Here is a 21,379-nt window from a genome sequence, read left to right as displayed (position 1 = left end):
CTATACAAACACATATTAAAAACCAGTCATGTAGTTAATAAACAGTTTCAAAAAAGAGTGCTTTAATCCTTTAGTCCTCTGATTGATCATCACTTTCTCGTTTATGTGATCAGTTAATTTTTATGCAGAAACAGGAAGCAAAGTAAATTTCATAGCTAACACTAACCATTCAAGTAGATTTATTAGGCTGTTATTTGTGACTAAATAGAACATGGCTGTCAGAGTTTTCTGCATCCTCCGAATTCTTTTACAAGAAAACGGCAGAGCAGCATTAATAAAATCTTTGCCTTACTTTGTTGAGCACCAAGTGGCGACAAGTTAAACACAGTCAAAATATGACCGGATGAGAGCTAATTTTGACTTCAAAATAAAAGTCTAAATCTTAAATAACTCTTTTTATAAGGCTTCGTGAAATCTTTATAGGCTACATTAAACAAAGCAGTAGCTAAAAAGACAATTATGCATTTAAATATCACAATTCACAAATCACATTGTATTGTTGGTACCAAGTAGTTTCTTTGGCAGAGGACCAGCTGAGGCAGGCAACAGGCAGAGGGCGTGACAGCTGCATGTGAACAGGCGGATTAGCTGTCTGATAAATAGGCCAAGAAGCAGGTGTTTACTCTCTCTGGCTTTGCAGTGAGTTTATAAGCAAGGACAGTGTAAGTACACAAAGAACAAAGAGGAAATTAAAGTGGAGGCTGTTAAGCTCCACATTCATCTTGTGTACACACAAATGCTTCACTTTGTGCCTTGAATAGAAACAAGCTTGTGTGTATAATTTTGCTTTTGCCTACAGGGTGTCCTTTCTGGACTGAAATTTAGTCCACGTTTCTGTTAAATGTACTGTAAATATCAGGGCGTTTTATCCCAAGAAGATATCTGAGCTGGAGAGTTTACTGGTGAGCAGCTTTACATTCAGGAACTTGTTGGACAATGAAACCTAACACTGAGAAATAAAAAATGATAAACCATAGCTACAGTAATTATTAAACCCAACATGTCCTGCATGAAAATCTCATGAGCCTTAACTACATTCCCACTGAGTCAACCAGGATATAAGCTATAGTACAATATAAATCTATTGTGTGTAAAATAACACATCTCTACATTTAAATTGCATTGCAATTGTAGCCATGAAGAAGTCTGACATCAAATTTGCCAATAGGCATTAGGCATTGCCTACCTTTTTTCAGAATTTTGAAAAAGGTTTTATTTTATCCCATATATCTAAATATTTAATGCAAAGAAGAGATGTGTGTGCTTGTACCATCCTGTTTGAAATTGGTCTCTGCCCAAAATACATCAGAAATATGTTTGCGGAGTACAAGCCTGGTAGGTGTCTCAGATCTGCAGGGACTAATCAGCTACTGGTGCCCAGAGGTCAAACTGTGTGAAAGTGCTTTTAGCCATTATGCTACTCACAGTTGGAACCAGCTCCCATAAGAACTTCGGTTTGCCACTTTTAAAACTGAGATAAGGACTGTTCTTTTTGCACAGTTTTTAAGTCATGCATTTTAATTCCACCCATTTGCACTTTTTGCATTTATTTTTCTTTCTTTAACCCAAAGATTTGCTACTTTTTCTTAGCATGTATGTTTTAATTTGCATTCTGTTTTATCTACATATGCATTTTAATGTTTTATTTATTTGCGTGCATTGTTTAAGCACTTTCAACTGACTTTGTGCATGAAAACGTGCTATATAAATAAAGTTGCCTTGCCTTGGAATTATGGCAGCCAATTAAAAACCAGCGTGTAAGCAGCTCAGGATTCACACAAACACAGGTATCTTATTATAGTTTTAAACGTCAATTCTCGATTAAGAAATAATCTTATTACATCTCCTACTTTGAAAAGTTGCGTTCACCCGTTTTTATTTTGATGGTCCAGACAGGAAGTGCTGTTTTTATTCTTCCATGTTTGACGCTCGGAGGAGGCAGAAGGGAGGCAGAGGCGAACAACGGTGAGATAAGGGAGGACGGTCGGCGTTACCGAGGGTCACAGGGATGTACAGTAAACACAGGCAGAAAAATGCCCAACTGTCACCGGCAAAATATGCGCGTTTACTGCTTTTTCTTTCTTTTCTGTTGCTGAACGGCACACTGGAAAGCGCCAGCGGAGACGCCGAAGAAGAAGGTAAAGAAAGAGCGAAACCGCTGTAAAACTTCTTTTATCATCTACCAGTTGCGTGTTGAAACATGGAAGCTCCGTCGCTAAACACTCATGAAGGGTTTGAATGTGTCATGCAGTACAGCAGATTTTGGCCTAAGCGGAATGTTTTGAGCTGATAGCACTCAAACTTTTCTCAGAGTAATTATCTGTCATTTGAAGAAGGCGGCCTGTTGACTCCGAATTCCTTTTTTAAATACCGCGTTTGCTTATCAAGCAAAGCTTCGAGGCAAACATGACATGCGAGACCTTTTTGTCTATATCGTTAGTCTCAATTCATTGTTCAGACTGCCATAGAATTTGTCCACATCATTAACACTACTGGATATCACTGTGATAACACCTCCACTTTTATCACGGTGTCTAGCAGCACCTTGTGTCCTCTACTTATATTGGTAGGTGGTGGAAATAAGGTGAAACGATTTTAAAAGTTGACATAACTGAGCTTGCCTTTCATGTGGAAACTAACGGGAGATATATTAGTTTGTCCATGAACTAATAGTCACATATTTTCTACTGGGTTTTCAAGCGGAATTACGGCGGGAGCCTTTTAAGCCTCGTTATCGTAGCGTGTCCATAAAAGGCAGAGTTGAGAGAAATGCTGGAGAGTAACGTTACAGCAGACCGCTATAGTAGAGAAGCCCGGATTTCAACCAGCCTCAGTCAGTGTCCTGGACATTCTCAGCCAACACCCCACGATGTAAACTCCTGATTGGATTTTATTGTTCACTGTTAAGGGACTGTCTTGGCTTGGAGTCTTGCCAGCACACTTGAAATGGCAACAGTAAAACTTCAGCAGACTGTATTCAGCACATCCTCCTCTAAGCCAGTCAGAGAAAGGTCAGCCCTGTGATAGTGGCTGATGTGAAGATCCATCACTGTCCAGTCATGTGGACTGAACAGGGCAAAGTAAGACTCCAACAATAACCCCATTTAAAAGAGATGTCTCCACTTAATCTAGTTAACCACCCCTGTGTTTGTGTGTGTGGTTGACTTTTGTATAAACGTTATTACATGGCTGAGTGTTCAGTGAGAAAACACAAATGTGATCACCATTAAAATAGCCCCCTATGTAGGTGTGCTGAACTGTCAGATGCTAAAGAAGTATATAAAATAAAGTGTGTAAAGTAGGCTACTTCTTTTAAAATGTCTGATCATTGTGAAACAGTAAGTAGTCAGTAGCTATAATGAAAACAGTTTCTATTGACTTGTTTGACAGTGTAGTCCTTCTGCCTCACCTCACTGGAAACTCATTATGTTTTTGGGTTGTACGTCTGTTCAGCCCAGTCTTGTGAACGTGACATTTCAGAGAAGCCTTGAGGGAACTTTATCAAATTTGAGACAGGTGTGCACTTGAAATCAGGGATGAACTGATTAGATTTTGGTGGTCAAAGGTCAAGGTTACTGTATCCTCATGTCTGTCCCATTCCTTTGAATTTGACTGATTGGTGGAGGCATACAATCATAAAGTGTCACTGCAAGTTCCACTGTTTTCTGCTATTTTATAGTCTAAACGATTAATTGTAAAAGAAATTGACATTGTAATTAGGGGTGTGACATGGACTAAATGGACTAAATCTGATCGGCACAGAATCGGAAAGCTCAGATTGATCAGCCAGTCGCCGGTCAAATGCCGATCATGCTGAAAACCAGCATGATCAGCATTTCCATTGATCGATTGGGGCATCTCTTCTACAAATGATTTTATTACTGTTTTTGAGGATTTAAAGCAGGTATTGAGGCAGGATAATTTCACATTTGAACAATAAACACTGAATATACAGATCAGTTCAACAGTATTTGAACAGCAGTATATTTCATTTTCCAGGTCAGTTTGTTACTAGTGGTCATATATTAGCACGGACACCGGCTAGAAATCACTTCATTTGTGCTCCTTCTTTTGTTTGCCACTGCTGCTAACTGACAGCGGGGCCAAGAGAAGAGGACTGTGCCACGTTCCCTCTCAGCTCCTCAGACGGTCTGTCCTCCTCCTCCTTTAATGTTTTACTCTATTGTTTCATTTTTCTGTGCCTCTGTTATTTTGTATCAGCATTTTCTTCCGCAGCGTGGTGTCAGCCAGGAATGCATCAGTTAATTGGCCACAGATCAAAAGTGGCCAAAAAACGCTCTACATAGAAAAGTGATAATTGGCTGTTTCATTGTTCCTACTGCACCTTTTAAAAATATCATCCAAAAAACAACAATACAGAAAGGTGGGGATTGTCTGCCATTTAAACTGGGGGATAATGTGCAGCTTTCAGCAGAACCACAGTCACCAACTGTCACCTCGTCCATCTCCCATCAGTGCTTCATCTCTCAACACTGCTTGTTTTGGTACCAAAGCCAAGACAGTTCTTTTTTGTTTCCCTATCTTGAGGAATAAAAATGTGTTTTTCATTTAACAAAAGAAGCAACAACTTTAAGATGTGGCATGTTATCTAAAGCTTCAACTAACAGTTATCAGTTATTTCTGTTGCCAGTTAATTTGCACATTCTTTACTTGATTGATCGTTTGGCCTATAAAATGTCAGAAAATGGTGAAAAGTGCCCATCGCAATTTTCTGAAACATCAAAAACATTTAACTTACTTTCAGTCTATTCTCAGAAATATAATGCAGGTAAAAATAAATGTTTGGCTTTTTTCACAAAAGAGACTTAAAAGTTTAAGCAATTAACAAAATAGTTGTTGTCAATATGCTGTAAATCCGGTAATCAGTTAATCAATTATTTGTTTCAGTTGTAATCATATGTAAACATAAGGGTATAGTAACTTTTCCTGAATGAAATACAAGGACACCTTGTGATTTTTAATAATTTAAAGCTGCATTAATTGATTTTTGGGCCACTTGGGGGCAATAGAACAAGCTGGGAACACAACGCAGACATGTTATCATCACTCTATAAAATTCTTATGACACCTTTTAGCAAACATTTGCTTAGTTACACATGAGGCAGACAAAGCAACATGAGCATTGTTTTGGATTTGTGTTTGTGTCCTTCACTCTCCATTCAGCTCTGTTTTTGACCAACTTGTGCTTCTACTAAATACTGAGCAAAGGGGCTGAATACTTATGACCATGTGATATTTCAGTTTTTCTTTTTTAATAAATCTGCAAAAATGTCAAAAATTCTGTGTTTTTCTGTCAATATGGGGTGCTGTGTGTACATTAATGAGGAAAAAAATGAACTTAAATGATTTTAGCATATGGCTGCAATATAACAAAGAGTGAAAAATTTAAGGGGGTCTGAATACTTTCCGTACCCACTGTACATCTGGGTCTTTAGCTGCTAAAGTCTGTCTGGGTCTGGTGCTGAGCATGTAGTGGACAGTGGCATTACCAGAGCTCATTCACTGAAGAAGCAGCTGCTGCTTGAAACGAGTTTGATGAAAGCAGTGAGACCGAACCAAATCAGTAATGTTGCAGGTGGAAAAGGAAAACATGGAGTTCAAAAAGCTGAACTGGTTATAGATCTGAATGGAATTACACTTCACATTACACATGTTAATTTGATCCATTGTTAATATAAAGATATTGATCAGCTTTAGATTTTGAACTAGCAAGTGAACAATATTAAGTCTAACCAGGCAGCTGATACTAGATTTCAGTATTTTACAGTTCTACATTTATGACTGCACCAAAACAGTGCTGATGTTCAGTAACCAGCCCCATTAGTTTTATACTTTAGATCCATTGGAATTGTTCTCAGAAATTCAAAGTGATATATCCCGCTGTTTCTCACCAGCTGTGCATTATGCATCTTTGTGTTGACCATATATAGTTATGCACAAACATCCATCATCATCATCAGTCCTGAGTGTAGTTTGCAAATCCATTAAAGCTATATTATCTCAGTATCATTCCTCTTCTGTGCAGGCAGCTGTTGTATGGTCCTCTGAGCACAGCCTTGTTTTTAAGGTTATGATGGCTCAGGGTTCTCCAAGATAAAAACATTTTTGACTGTATAATGATATTTGGCCTGACCAGCTTTTCCTCCATGTGTGGTAAGATATGCAAGCTCAAGATTCTGGCCTAAATATCACATTATGTTGAGATAACAAATGGTGCCCATATGTAGATTTTTAAGCCTGTTATTCTTAGCTAAAGATGTGGTTACAGCACTGTTGTGACATATCATATGGTTTTGATAACTTCTTAAATGAGCCAGCTTTTTATTATTTTAAGATAATCATGGTCTGTCCCAGTCATCTTACTCCACTCATGAGGATGAGAAGAGAGAAGAAATACATAATTAAAAAGGCAGGACTCCGGCACCGTCACTTTGCTGTTTTAAGTTTAGATACTAAAGTGATTCTGTTATCATGGTAAAAAATGGCTGTAAGACAAAAGAAAAAATATATTGACAAAATTAGAGACTCAAACTGTTATCACTACAAAACATATTTCAAACCTTTATGTTAGGCTTTCTTTAATGTAATTATGCCATATTTCAAATTATGAAAAGACAAAAGACAGAGGCACAGGACAGACTGACCAGCAGTCCAGTCCAGTAATGCACATCCAGGGATTACATCTCTTATGTTATTATGTGGATAAGTGTAAAAGATAGCTGAGAGGAAGATGGACTCAAGCACGCTTAAAAAAACCAGTTCGCTTTTATTCCTCTTTTTTCAAACCTGGAACTTTCTGATATTATGACCCTCTCACTCAAACTATGCCAATGTAAAATCTCATTTCTTTATTTCTTTGTCAGTTGTTTCATCGTGCACGTTGTGCTGAGTGATAGGCTGATTAATCGGGCTGATATTTGGCATAGTTAGATAGTTACACATTGTCTGATAAATAAAGTCACGTGGTGTCCCTCAGCTATACTACCCTCCTCCATGGCACCCTGCTGGCTGCAGCCCTTCTATTGTTATTCCTGCTTCTCACCCTCTGGTTTGATACCTGCCTGGCGCCTAATGAAGGTTATAAAAAGCTTTTTTCGAGCTGCGAGTAGCCAATTCAAACAGCAGTCATGGAGGAGCTTTTGGCAGCTAAAAGTTTGAAACAATGGCTGCCACACAGGAGAGGTCATGTTCTTTTAAAAAGTGGAGCGAAAAAAGAACAAAAACCAAGGTTAACATTAGTTTGGCTTGTTGAGCTGGAGAGGGTTAAAAGCAGCCAAAGGACTCAGATTAGATTCAGATGTGGCCTTCTTCCTTCTGGGTGCATTAGCATGTAAAGCTAATGTGTTTGTTTTGGTGCGACCTAGCATGGTCATGATTTTATTTTCCAACTTAATTAATACGATTTTAATTTGGGAGAAATTTGAGGTTTGTACAATGTTAGCGCTTTGTGGCATCAGCCATTGAAAAACCGACATCGGTTGGCCACTAGCGCTGACTACTCTTGCCTCGTTCGCACATTTGAGCGAGTGAAATATGAAATGCTACACACACGTGTTTGGTGTCTCAGGGTAAATACTGTACATCTCAGTGGGAAGTATACTTTAGCCTAGCAGAACTGACAAGAGTTTTAATTCAGTTTGAGTATTTATTTTGGCCCAGTCAGACAAATGCGTGGGTGCAGTTTGAGTGGCATGCTCTATCACTCCCAGATGCACTTGAAAAAGCTTTAGATCACTGCACATCCAGTGGCATGCTGCACCTACACCATGAAACATTTAGATCTGGAGATTCATTAATGGTTGTGTGACAGTCTGGACAGCATTATATGAAGTCCTGACATCACTGCCTAAAGTCTAGGCTTTCATTACCTGATGTCATGATATCATGTTGCCACATTGTGATCTGACATTACATGACCAGAGCTGCCTCATGATGCTGTCCCCTGATTTCCCCCAGAGTTGCCAGATGGGCTCATATGTTTGCAAATTTTTAAGGATCGTTATCTCCGTACTCTGCTCCCTTCCTGTATGCTCTCCTTGTCGGTTTTTTTCCCACCTTCTCAATCTCAGACATGTCATCAGAAGGTTAAAAAAGCCCTCCATACTCCTAATGCACTTTGCTGTGCTGGGATTCAAATAAACTTTGTGCTCAGCAGTTGTCTACAAAATGTGCCTGCAACACAGCCCAGTTACCAGGCACAGAGCGCAGCCTGCCTGGAGCCTGTGTTCCACATGCTTTTGCAGCGCAAGGGCTGTTCTCAGAGCCCAGAGGAATCTGTATGGGATGATTTGAAGCTCTTGAAAATGTGGGTTATTTCCGGGGCGGATGGGTAGGGGCCGAAGAGCTGAGGCTCGACGTTTAAACATGCAAGCGTTCATCAGCAACACATTCCTGACAATGTCCAGCTCAACTTTTCACGCCAATGGTCAGCACCAGTCTGGCGTAACAGAGAGGTTGCAGCCTTGAAGAATGTTTTGTTTAAAATCTAATAAGATGTTATTTGTAACGCCCACAAAAGTACTGTGAGAGGGCTCTTCTGGTCTGCTGTGTGGGATTCTTTTAGTCATTATTCAGTTTGCAAGTGTTATGCTTAATGCTCTGTGGGTCTGTAGTGTGTAGGTGAGGGCCTGCCAGAGAGCGTGCTGTTTCTGAGAGCTTCCACGCTGTCAGTCTCTGTACAAGGATGGAGTGTCATGTAGTTCTACTACATCATCCTAATGTTTGACACAGTGTTTTATAACGAACTGAGAAAGGGGCCCCTCTTACACAACAGATAACTGAATGGCATCTACTCTGGAAGCAAGTGTTGGATGCTGTCTGAGTTATTATATAAAAGGAGGATAGCAAACCATTCACTTTGAAAGCACTATCTAGTCAACATTTCCTTAAATATTTTTCTAGTGAATGTCACAACATTTTAAAACATGAATTTCTGATGTTTTTAGAGTAGTTTAACACATCACTTGTACTATGAAATAAGTCTGCATTATTAATTGCAGTGACATTTTATCTTCTTTCCGCACAAAATTGAATGAAAAGACAAAAATCTGTGATGTTGTCCTGTACACAAAGACCCAAAGTACAAGGCAGCATCATGTTCAGTGTGACCCTTTGGCCAGGCTCCCCTTTTAAGATCTCTAAAAATGGAGATCAACGTTCTGCAGTGTGAGGGATTTCATTTCTTTTGATCCCCACAGATGGTGAAGGTCAAGGTATTACTGACTGTCTTTTGTGGTCATTCTGAACTCGTAGTTCATAGGTAGAACTTTCTTGGAGTTGTACTTTGAAAAGAGATCAACCCCTGCTTTTAAATACATTTCTTAATATGTGAAGGTGTTGTGTTCAATGTCAGACTAAGATGGTCAATCTTCTGTGTCCTTGCTAATAGTCAGTCTTTGTGTTTTGTTAGGGATGGGCATTAGAATTGTTGTCAACCCAATTTAGGTCAATTATTCAGTGAGCTGCGTGCCCGCCACCCTGACTAAAAACAAACAAACAAAGTGACATATGACTCCAATGTGAGAGCTGTCCATGCATCAGTTGTTATTGCTACTTTCTTGGCTTCCATCAGAGTCATTTTTTGAGCAGCTTTGTTGTACTTTTTCTCCATTCGCCTGGTAATTGTGTAATTTGTGAAGGCATGGCGTATTCGAGTTCCACACTCCATCAGCCTTTGAAATTCTTCTCCCTCGACAACACTAAGAGGAAACATATAATCTGAAATCATTCTAGTAACCAGAGCAGTTATTTGGACCTTTTAACTGCACATCACGGTCTTTATCAGCAAAATAGTGTCCCCTGCTCTCATGAAAATTGGTGACATGATGATTACTGAGCTGTCTCCAAGACAGCTGAGCAAATATGGCGCCAGATCGATGACTTTAGTCTTTGGCACTGAAAAATAAAGCTTGGCATTGAAATCAAAATTGTAACTGAAAAAACAAACATTGACAATGAAGCCTCTGTATTTGTAAAAAACAGTGGCATTAAAAAAAAATTAATACTCGAAAAATAACAATCTTCTGAGTTTTTGTTAAGATAAATCTCTGTTGAGAGCTCCAGCTGAAGTCGGGGAAGCTGCTGCAGTAACTGTGCGGCCATGCTCAGCAGACAGAAGCCTCGATGCGGACAGTGACTCATGGGACAGGGCTGTCCTCTCCTCATGGATCTTAGCCAGAGTATGCAAATCACACTCTCCTTAGCCCAGCCCCTCAAAGCCCTCCCCTCCATGCCAAAACAGTTAGAAGTGTTTTTTTTTCAGTACAAATGCTTCAGTGCAAATGTTTGCTTTTTCAGTTATGGTTTTGTTTTCAATGCCAAGCTTTATTTATCAGTGCAAAAGGCTAAAGTCATCGATCCAGCGCTATAAGCAAACGTAATCTGTTGATAAAGATAGTTTAAAGTTCTGGGAACACCTAATAAGTGGCCCTTGAGTGAAGTGTTTTCATGAGAGAACAAAAGTAATATGGAGATTTTTGTGCGGACTGCCTTTTGAGAAAGTCTCCCTTGAGCATTATGTGTGTTTTCTGCATAGGGCCGGAATGACAAAGGTCTGCTGGAACAGATAAGATGTTTTGACACCAACCTCACGTACACGGGGGTGTTGACACTATCAAAGAGTGTGTCTTAAAGGGCACATCCTTTAATTGCGGGTATTTAAATGACTTTTAATTGGATGAATTATCTTTCGCTTCTTTCAAAATGGAGCCTGTGCACATGAGACAACAGAATCACCTCTGAGCCGAGGACATTCCCGGAAGTTTTAACTTTGTGGAAGTGATCCCTCCCTCATGCAGACATGAAGGGTCCGATTACATCTCCTTCCTGAAGGAAGAGCGCTGAGAGGAGAGAGAGACTGGTGATGTCACAACATCAGTGAGCTGCAGCTCAGCTCAGAGGGATGCTGCTTGCATCCCATTTATTGCTGTCGCATGTGCGGGCCACTAATGTGTTCTGGGAGACTGACAACTGACAGTGAGATTTGTGGATTATCTTATATTGTGATTGGGTTAAATTTAAAATGTGTCTCACTGTTTGAGGATGCCAACAGGCATCTGAAAAATAGCTGCTACTAACCATTATTTTCATTATTGAAAGTTTGTTTTCATATAATTGTTTATTGTGTCAGAAAATGGCAGGAAAGATGTTTTGAAATAATTTGTTTTGCCTTGCAAACACAATAGAGATATTGCACCCTATTTAAGATATCCATTTGCAAAAATAGTAGAGAAAGCAAATCCTCATATTTTAGATAAATAATGTTAGAAACATCAAATATTATTTTCTTGTTTGCACATTTCTTGTTTTTTCAGTTTTATCTTTTCATATCTTTACGGAATGGTAAATGGTCTTATACTTGTATAGTATTTTTCTATGCATTGCAGCACACCCAAAGCGTTTTCATACTATTTAATACCAGTTCAGTGTCTTGCTCAAGGACACTTCAACATGTGGACTCGACAAGGCGGGAACCAAACTGCTAATCTTCCGGTTAGAAGACGACCCGCTCGACCTCCTGAGCCACAGCACATTGTACATTGTACATGCACATTGAGATCCACTGTTACAGAGTCAAATTCCTCATGTGTCCAAGCCACCTGGCCAACTAAGCTGGTTCTGATTCTGATTCTGATATTAAGCATTTTTATCTTGATAAAACAATATATAGTTGGGTTTGCATCTGTAGCAACTGGATGACTGTTGCTTTTGCTTGTTAAATGACAAACCCCACCAGTGCCAAATTATATGAGTCTTAGCTAATATATTAACTGTTACAGCTGGAAAATGTTATGCCTGTTGTTAGGCTGATGTTTGCAAGCAGATGTGTTTACATCAGCCCGAGATCAAAGATGGTTTGTAAAGGAAAGGAGGCGTCACTCTGTAACTCCACTCTGTGACCACTGTGGACTGTGTGGCTTTGTAGTTCAACTAGGCAAACAGTGGCAGGGCTTCTCTAGAGAAATGATCCTGCTGATTATGTCAGTTTCAGGAGAATCTGCCCTTTGTCTCCCACTTTGATTCATGTCATATCAGTATTTTAAGATTATCAACTTGCTAGGTTTGAATCAGGGCTTCCAGCATTTAGAGTAAGTAGCTTGTGAAGATGTAAAACTGAGCAGGCTGTAGCTTTTGTGTTAGTTTCTTAGATACATAGTCATTTTCAGGTTGTACCTATGAGCACTGATCAGGGTGATAATCACATTTTGGTGTTTGTCTTCTCTGCTAACAAAAGCTGATTTAACATCTTTAGGTTTGTGGTCCAGGTTACTTGTCAACATTGAACTCAGTTTGGTTAGGTATAGAATTTGAAAGTATTTGAGACTGGTTCAGATTTTAAGAAATGCTTTAGACCTCCAACCTTAATCACTGCTGATTAATTGTCTGTTGTCTGTCTGTCTGAAACCAGACACATAAAACTGTGCAGCAGAGGATTTTTCCTGAAGTCCTGCCAACATTTTTTTCCCTAAGAGAAAGCATCAAGGGACATAATGGTATTTAATAAATGACAAGATCACTGCAGCCTGACAACTTAAGTGTCCTGCAGGCAGAGAGATTGGAGTTCCTTTTCGCAGCACAAACTGTTTGAATTTAACAATTACTCCAATGCTCAGTAGTGGAAACTGGCATATTTTGACTTTGACAGGACACTTTGTTTTAGTTTCAGTTTCAATAGGACCCTGGGTAGAATTTAAAAGACATGTAACAGTCTCTCCTGCTGGCACTCTGCTATACCTCCCTGCATTGTTTTGTCATTTTGCATCCGTATGTGTAAAAAGTGAAGACGTTTAGGTATCTTTGGGTCTTGTTCATGAGTGAGGGTAAAATCGAGTGTGAGATTGACAGGCGGATAGGGGCAGCATGAGCAGTAATGTCGACATTGTACCAGACTGTCATGGCGAAGAAGGAGCTGAGCCAAAAGGCAAAGCTCTCAATTTACCAGTCGCTCTATGCTCCAACCCTCATCTATGGTCACAAGCTGTGGGTAGTGGCTGAAAGAATAAGAGTACCCTTAAACATAGACTTACCTTTCATAAGTGAGATGACTCATGGGAGGAAACCATCTCTGTGCCTGGTTGTCTTGGTGACCTGTAGCGCCATCCAGAGGGGAGGAGTTCAAACTGTTTGTGTCCAGGGTGTGAGGGGTCTGCAGAAATCTTCTCAGCCCTCCTCAGACCTGTGAGGTGTACAGGTCCTCCATGGAGGGCAGGCTGGCAGCGATGATTCTTTCTGTAGCTCTGATTGTCACTGGAGTCTGTTCCTGTTCTGTTGGGTTGCTGAGCCAAACCAAACATGGAATAGCAGAGAACAGACTCAATGATTCCTCTGTAGGACTGAATCAGCAGCTCCTGGGGCAGGTCGAACTTCCTGGTGTAGGAAGAACATCCTGTGCTACTCAGTATAGTGAACAGAGACAGGGTAGGAGAGCTTCTCCTAAAATCCACTGTCATTTCCACTGTTTTCAACGAGTTGTTGTGACCACACTACATGACCAGCTGTTCAACCTCCCTTCTGTAGGCTGACTCGTCACCATCTTAGATGAGACCGATGACCGCTGTGTTGTCTGCAAGCTTGATTTGTTGTTCTAATCCAGAATGCCAAAGCAAAATACAAGCTAAGGAGTAGTGGTCAGGGTTTGTACACCCTGGTAGCCACGGGTGCATGTCAACGCTCATGCAGTAGCCTATGCATTAGTGTGTGAAACTAAAGAAAGTAATGTAACATTATTTCTAATCTTAATGATGGATCAATTTCAGTGTGGTGCACTTTGAGGTGTCTCTTCAGGTTTGTGGTATTTTCCCCAGCAATTTTGGCGCTCCTGTCAATACTCATTTTTCTCTCTGCAAAAATTGTTTGCTGAGTGCTGAACTCCAACTTTGGGCATTTTGAATGCATTTGAAAATTGAACAAACCTCAAAAAAACGTTTAGCAAACTGCAATGCCTGTCTGTTTTCCCAACCGTGTCATCCTTCCCCCAGCGTCCTATCTAACTTCTCTGTTTCAACATAATTTTTCATGCAAACCCATGCATGGACTGCGTGGGTATAAATGTGTATAAAACTCTCTTCAACACAGGTCTTTCTTTCTTCTCAGTAAAAGAGTAATTCCTCATTTTACTGAAACTGCCTCAGACCTATTGTACATTTGTAATTGCTTTGTTTGATATCCCAGAGACAAAGTGAATAACATACAGTAGACTTTATCATGAATTTTTTATGATGAAATCACAGAGACAGTACATTCTTGCTGAGGTGCCCAGCAAAATGAATGTGAGCTCATTGCATTTTGGAATAGTTAAGCGGTCTATTTCCGTTTAAATGAAATAGGTGCTTTGGGAGAACACCTTTAACTCCACAGTACAGCAGGAGGGATTACTTACACATGTGAATAGCATCAGTGATGTATTCCAACAACTATTGATTTGTACGGTGGTTTTACAGTGTGATGTGGGCTGCAGCGGCTTAAGAGGCAGATATACTGTGACTGTATGTCTCACCCAGTCTGTAAAATGTTTTGATTCTTTGGCTTTTTGTTCATTTTATAGAAACAGAACAAATGATGTATAAAAATAGTGAGAAAGAATATTATAAAATGCTTGAAGTTCAGATATGCAAAGTTTGTGTACTCAAGTGACTCAAAGCTGTATTTGATAACTTTACTGAATTGAGTGTTGATTACTTTTGTAATGGAGATATGTCAGTTTTTGATTTTTTTCCATAAATGATGGAAAATGTTTAAAAACATGTTTTAATGTTATTAAAAATTTGAATAGATGGACAAAAATGGCGATTTCATATCCTTAATCCATTGACTAGAATTAATTTTCATTTACAATAGCTTTGTTTGCAATAGACAGAAGGTAATTTCCTTACATTTATTGGAAAATATTTAGGTTATACACTATATATAATCAACATATTCTAGCTTCAATGTGAACAGCACTTTGTCAGTTTGGAAATCAGTCAGCACTGATTTCCAGTTCGGTTCTGTCAGTTCAGTCACTGTCAGCAGGACAGTGCATGTCACGGGTTTCTTAAAACCAGGATAAGAGTCTATACAGGTTTCTGAAATCAGGATATGATGTTTACATATGCAAACACAAAAATGGGTTACTTCAAAAACCCTATCACAACCGGGATACTCATGTCCATGTAAACACACTTGTTTTCACCTGTTGATAGGTAAGAAAGGGAGTTTTCTTTAGATCCTGCTAATATCATAAAACAACTGACCTCAGTCATATAAATGGCTTAGCCCTACTGTGAGTTGTTCACTGGTAGGCTGATTTCCAAAGTTATTTTAATTTAGGAATTTATGAGGCTCTGAATCTGTAAGTACTTGTCTAAACTTAATACGTTTTACGAGTCTTGTTGTTTAGGTTGTATAAATTAATGAGCTAATAAAGTAACATTACCTAGTAAGTATACTACAGACTATACACAGTATAACAAAACTTCTACTTTTCTATTTGCAGATAGCTTCAAATGCCTCAAGCAAATATGAACCACAATCTAATGATGTTTTATCTTAGAGGTCTCTTTGAATGATTTTATAATAATGATAGAAAACAATAACAGACAGTAATAATGTAGAAAACCAAAGACTGAATTTGGACTACATTCAGTTTGGGACAACTTTGATTGAATTGTGGGACAATACTGGGAGAACTGTGAAAATAGTTAGGAGCCCTGTGGGCCTGCCTGATATGAGACAGTCATGCAGTAGCAATGCAAACAGGCCAGAGCTGTCATTACAGGTGGTTTCCTCTCAGAGAGCACAAGGACAGATGGTTATAAGGCAAACAGAAGTGAGTTTGAAATGGCAGGTCCCTGCCCCCCCTCTGTTGAAATTACCCACTTTATCTCTTCCCTTTTTAGGCACCATAGGGAACTCTCTCCACTCTCACTCTATCCATTTACAAAATGAAATCACACACTCATTTCTCAATAAGAAAAAGTATTTGTCGTTTTATTATTCCTCCTTTCTCTGACTACCCTTTTCTCCTGTCCTCCTCCTTTTCTTCCAGCTGCTGGTGCAGCTGTCAGATATAGATCTCGTCTCATTGTTTTTCCATAGTACCCTGCAGTGAGAGCTCACCACATGAGTACTGGGTGTGTGCACAAGTTCTCTGGCTTTCTCTCTTCATGTCAGATGTGAATCCCTCAGGGTCCACGGAGGAAAGAAGGCAGTAAATATAAATGAATAAGATGAATGTGATAGGTGTGTGTATTAGTTATGGAGAAGGGCAGGGTATTTGATGTTGGGTCATTAAAAGAGTGAGTGTATAAACAAGGACAGATTGTTTGGACAGGATGTGTTTTTTGAAAGAAGGCTGAATTCACACTGTATTGTAAATTAGACCACTTGAACAATAAGGGTATCATAGTTAGGCTTCACCTGCTAGTGGACTCCACTGTGGTATTTACATCCTTTTAGAGATGGTGGCGTGGCTGTACGGATGGAATGTTGGATGGGCCGCTGGTCCAGAGTGAAATATCTCAACAGCTATTGAAAGGATTGGTATTAAATTGAGTACAGACTAGTACTTGCACTTGTTGTCGTGTTTTCCTATACTGTGCATGTCTTCAGCAGTTCAAGGATATGTTAAAATAAGTGATGATGACTAAATTAAAGCTTCCTGCGAGCTCTAATTCTCTGTTCTGCACACTTGTTGTCGTGTTTTCCTATACTGTGCATGTCTTCAGCAGTTCAAGGATATGTTAAAATAAGTGATGATGACTAAATTAAAGCTTCCTGCGAGCTCTAAGTCTCTGTTCTGCTGAGTGTGTTTATGAGTGCTTCTCCCTCCCCATCGCACACAGACACAAGGTTGTATTTTACTGAGATGTCACCAATTGATATGTGCAACAAAATCCTGCTTATGAAAATTTGTTGGATCCTGACACCAGCAGCTCTGCTGTAGCAGGGCAGGTGTGTGTCCAGCAGAGAGGACAGGATTGAGCCGTAGACAGTTTCCAGTTCAAAGTAAGAATAAAACCTTTACATCGCTGACTGTGATATTATGCACTCCTAAATGTTGACGTTCTGGGTGGGGGTCGCGATATCATTTAATCCTAGCAGAGGGTCACATTCCTACCAAAGGTTACAAACCGCTGTCGTACAGTATGTTGTGTAGCAGGCTACAGACATTCAGTCAGTTGTATGTTACAGGCAGTGCTGTTTGTTATCACAGTGAGTTTGAAGTTAACTTGCACAGCCTCCTGTTATATATTATTTAATCACAATCAGAAAGTAAACATAGTAGAAACATTGCATTATTATTAAGTATTATAGTATTTGTTTAGCTTTCTGATGCGTGTCACAAAACCCACCCCCATTTCTTAAATGTCAGGTCATACTTCACTGTACTTGGTTGTATGTGACAATGGATGTACTGTAAGAAATGGATACCGGACTCAAAGATGGGACCCAGTTTCTTACTTAGTACATAAACACACTGTGCAACATACTTCATGCATTAGTGTTTCTCATGCAGGCCTTGCATGCACATTTCCTTTCAGGTCATTTACTTTACACTGGGATGGCTAGCTGTTTAGGCTTTGGGAAAGCTTTAACATTCATGGATCAAAATTCACACAAAAAAAACGACCTTGTTTGCATTTTTCAATTCTAATGCCATGAATGGCCACAGGGATAAATTTACAGCAAGACTGAGTGGCTGAGCTGTATCCAGCTCTCTTAATAAATATTTTGGGCTGACATGCATCATTTTGACAAAATATAGCACTGCTTATTTTCTCTGCATCAACATTAATCAACTTTTTAAAAAAGCAATTTAATGTCATGTGCTCCCTGAATCAGCACATCCCTGCTGTTGCGCCTTCACTAACTCTTAGTGTATGATGCATTCTGTTGGCCGTACTTTTTTTTTTGCCAAATATTAGCCTGTTTTTCTAAAACAGTGAAAAATAAATGTAGTGTAAAATTGAAAAGTGTTTTACATTAGTTTTTATCAGATCCAAGAATATGCATGTGAAAGGAGAGAGTTGTTTTCTGTTCACCAAATAAAAAGCACTGAGGTTCTTACTATGTGGTTAAAAATTAAACTGTATCATTGCATCATTTCACATTTGGAAAAGTTCCATGTTCAGTTATAATTAAGCTAAAATATTAAAGCATGTATGATAAAGCATCATGTAGTTCGCTTTGGTTTTGTCCAGATGCTGTGATTCCTCTCTCCGAGATAATTCTATGATCTTAAAACAACCTCAGAGACATATTGAGAAACCTTGGCAAAACCAAAACGATCTGCATGTTCAGGAAGTATGAAAATAAGGTTGTGTAATTTGGTAAAACTGCTTCACTGCCACACTGATTATATCTGTTGACTACCAGTTGAGAGAAAAGTTGAAGACAGGCTGTCAAAGCAGAGCATTTCAGGCTGCAGCAGCTACTCTGTCAGCCGCTATTTATGCTTTGTAAAGCCAAACATTACAAGCAACACTCAACACTGTCCAGGTCCATTCAGTCCATACAAAGCCAGAATGTCAAGCATTTTCCTCAGGGGTGTCTTCTTCCAAGAGAGGCTTTTCACTACAACCCACATTATTTATGCTATTTATGATAATTACTGTAAGTAAAGTAAATAAAGTAAGTTTTACTTAACTTTTCAAATTTCAGTGCTTCAGGGAATCACTTTTGCTGCTGGTGAATGCTTTCCAAGCAGAATACCTTGTTTGGTGTGAGCTGGACTGCATACTGTAGATTTAAGTTCCAAAACACAGCTTGTACATTTGTACCTCACAAGCTGTTGCATGTGGGTAATTGAGCTGTATTTAGCTGATTTTCAGCATTTGGGCCTCCTGAAATCTAAATGGATTCTACCTAATTTTGTGGCCACAATTAATGCTCTGACTAACAAAAAGGCCTCAATTTTGCGTTTACGTTTCTTTGACTTAGGGGTAATCATGTGCACTCAGTTTTCATAAAATAAAGGCAGGCAAAACAGCAGACAGAAAAACCAACCTGAAACAGCGCCGTACCCTAAGAATACAAAACATTTTTCTCAGAACACTTCACTCTTTTGCAGTTATTAGAAGTTTCACAGTTTTCTGATGGGTCACTGAGGTGTATAATCTACTGTAGGTGAAGGAAATGAGCTGTAACCCTTGGTGCAATAAAGCTCGATTCCACAATTAAACATCAAGAAAGACGTGTTGTGACTGTCAATAGAGCAACGATGGCACATTTCCCTGCTGTCCACACCCTTTGTTTTATTTATATATTTGCTGGTGTTCATATGTTATAAGTACTGACTATAAATTCTCTATTAGGAATGTCCTTAAATAAATGCTATCCTTTACTGACCAAGATATTTTAAAATAGAAAAATACCACTCTATGTGAAATTTAGTCAACAATCTCTATTTCTAAATTAAATAAAAATAAATTAACAGTAGTATGTATCTCTGGCATTTCTGCAGTACTCAACATCTACAGTAACACACTGTCGTACTGTGCAAAGGTTTTAGACAGAACGCTTTTCTAAAAACCTGCTATAAAGAGTTTCTACTTATCACTGCACTTCGTATGCTTTTAAAGCAGCATCGATTCTCATCCATGTACACTTGTACAGTTTTACAGGCTTCTCAGAGAACTTGCCACAGATTTTATGTGGATTTCGGTTGTCTCAGTGTCTTCTGTCTCCTTAAGTATGTCTATGATGTTAAGATCAGGGCTCTGTGGGGCCACACCATCTGTTGCAGACTCCTTGAAAAGACTTCTTAATGACCTGACTGGATGCTTAGTCTTAGTCTCATTCTGCAGAATGAATTTAGGACCAATCAGATGTTGGTCTTGTGTTTTGGACTAGAATCAAAACATGTAAAGTGCCTAAAACCTTTGCAATGGCATGTATACCGTATACTGCTAGTTGCACTATGTCGCTCTTAAGCTAAGATCATAAGATGATATTGGCCTGCTGATGCGGTCAGCTTCTAACTTAGATGTCTCATGTTTTAGTCCCTAGTACAGGTCAACTGACATCATACAATTCCCATCCTGCAGCGCAACAAGGGGTCAGTGGAAGTGCTTGTTGACAGAGTTTGGGAGAATCTGTCAGGAACATTTGGATAAACTACCCAAATCCAAGTGTGCAAAGTGTGTAGAGACAAGAAGACCCGAAGCTGTAACTGCTCCCAAAGGGGCTTCTACAAAGTACTGAAGGCCTTTCAAAGGTTTGAATACTTTTGCAAGTGTGAATTTTTTTAAATAAATTTGCAAAAATATAAAGTTTTCACTTTGTCACCATGGGATGTTGAGTGTAGACTGATGGGCAAAATGGCAAAATCTACATCTGCACCTACAGCACTAAATTGTGCACAAAGTGAGGGGGTCTGAATGTTTTTTGAAGCCGCTGTATGTCACAACACTAGCCATGCTGTTTTTTGGACATGTGATCTCTGGGAACTGCAATGCAGAAGCACCACTTCCATGTAAGATGGAAGGGAGAAGTCCGAGGTCTCACAGGCCCATGTTAATGATGAAGCCATAACTTCTCCCTTAGTTCACTTCTCAGTTTAAATTCAGAGCAGGTGTACAATAGCAGAGGTTATCCCTAATCACTGACATACTTTTCCTAATGACTACCAGAGTCCCGAGTGGATTAAATCATGTAGTACAATTTGTCAGAGCTCTCTGGTTTTGTCGATGTGTTGACTTTAAAACCAGGTTCAGTGCAATGCTTCACTTTAAATGTGTATTGTGGGCTGCTGTTCTTCAGGGAGCTGTGAGAGACAGCTTCACCTCTTAACCCTTTTCCACCATGAGGTTTTCAGTTAATAGAGTTGCCAGCTTGTAGAGGAGCTGGAAAAATGCACGGTATGGAGTAGAACTCCTTCTTAAACTAAATTGATTGTCTTTGGACCAAGGGGCAGCTGTCTTGGTAGACATGTTGAACTGCATCTCTCAAACTTTGTGGAACTCTTCATTCCCCTTCTGCCTCAGGGTGGTTGTAGAGGTCAGAATGCTGTGAAACTTTGAAACGTCTTGGTGCTCTGCAGCCTCTACTTTCCACACAAGTGGAAATGAAACTATCAAGCAGTACTAACAGAGCTGTAATAGAAGACAAGATGGCGAGGAGGGAACGAGACATGAAATAAAGCAGTTATTATAGAGAGCTCTATCTCTAACTCTGAACAGATGCCCTGAGGTTGGCATTTGGGCTGCCAGATAGGATGGTGTATCCAGTGAGCTCTCTGCTAAACTGAGGAATGAAGTTTAGGATCTTGGTTTGAGGAGCAGCCCTTATCATCAATTTGCCTTTTCTAATCCGCTTCCATCTACATATCCATCCTTCCGTCCATCCACCCATGCACTGCTGCTTTATTTTTCTCCTGCTG

At 39.5% G+C, this 21,379-nt stretch overlaps 1 protein-coding gene across 1 annotated transcript in view; it reads left to right on the top strand.

The window, feature by feature from the left end:
* Positions 1 to 1,761: 1,761 nt before the first annotated feature.
* The window catches only part of adam19a (ADAM metallopeptidase domain 19a), a 173,075-nt gene continuing 153,457 nt past the window's right edge, over positions 1,762 to 21,379 (top strand). Inside the window, exons 1-2 of the mRNA XM_020594848.1 lie at positions 1,762 to 1,787; positions 1,893 to 2,138. Coding sequence (XP_020450504.1) covers positions 2,009 to 2,138 — 130 coding nt within the window. The 5' untranslated portion in view covers positions 1,762 to 1,787; positions 1,893 to 2,008. The remainder of the gene's footprint in view (positions 1,788 to 1,892; positions 2,139 to 21,379) is intronic.

Source organism: Monopterus albus, unplaced genomic scaffold (assembly GCF_001952655.1).
Source record: "Monopterus albus unplaced genomic scaffold, M_albus_1.0 scaffold25.1, whole genome shotgun sequence".
NCBI classification, from domain to species: domain Eukaryota; kingdom Metazoa; phylum Chordata; class Actinopteri; order Synbranchiformes; family Synbranchidae; genus Monopterus; species Monopterus albus.
This window is presented reverse-complemented; position numbering and strand designations above follow the sequence as displayed.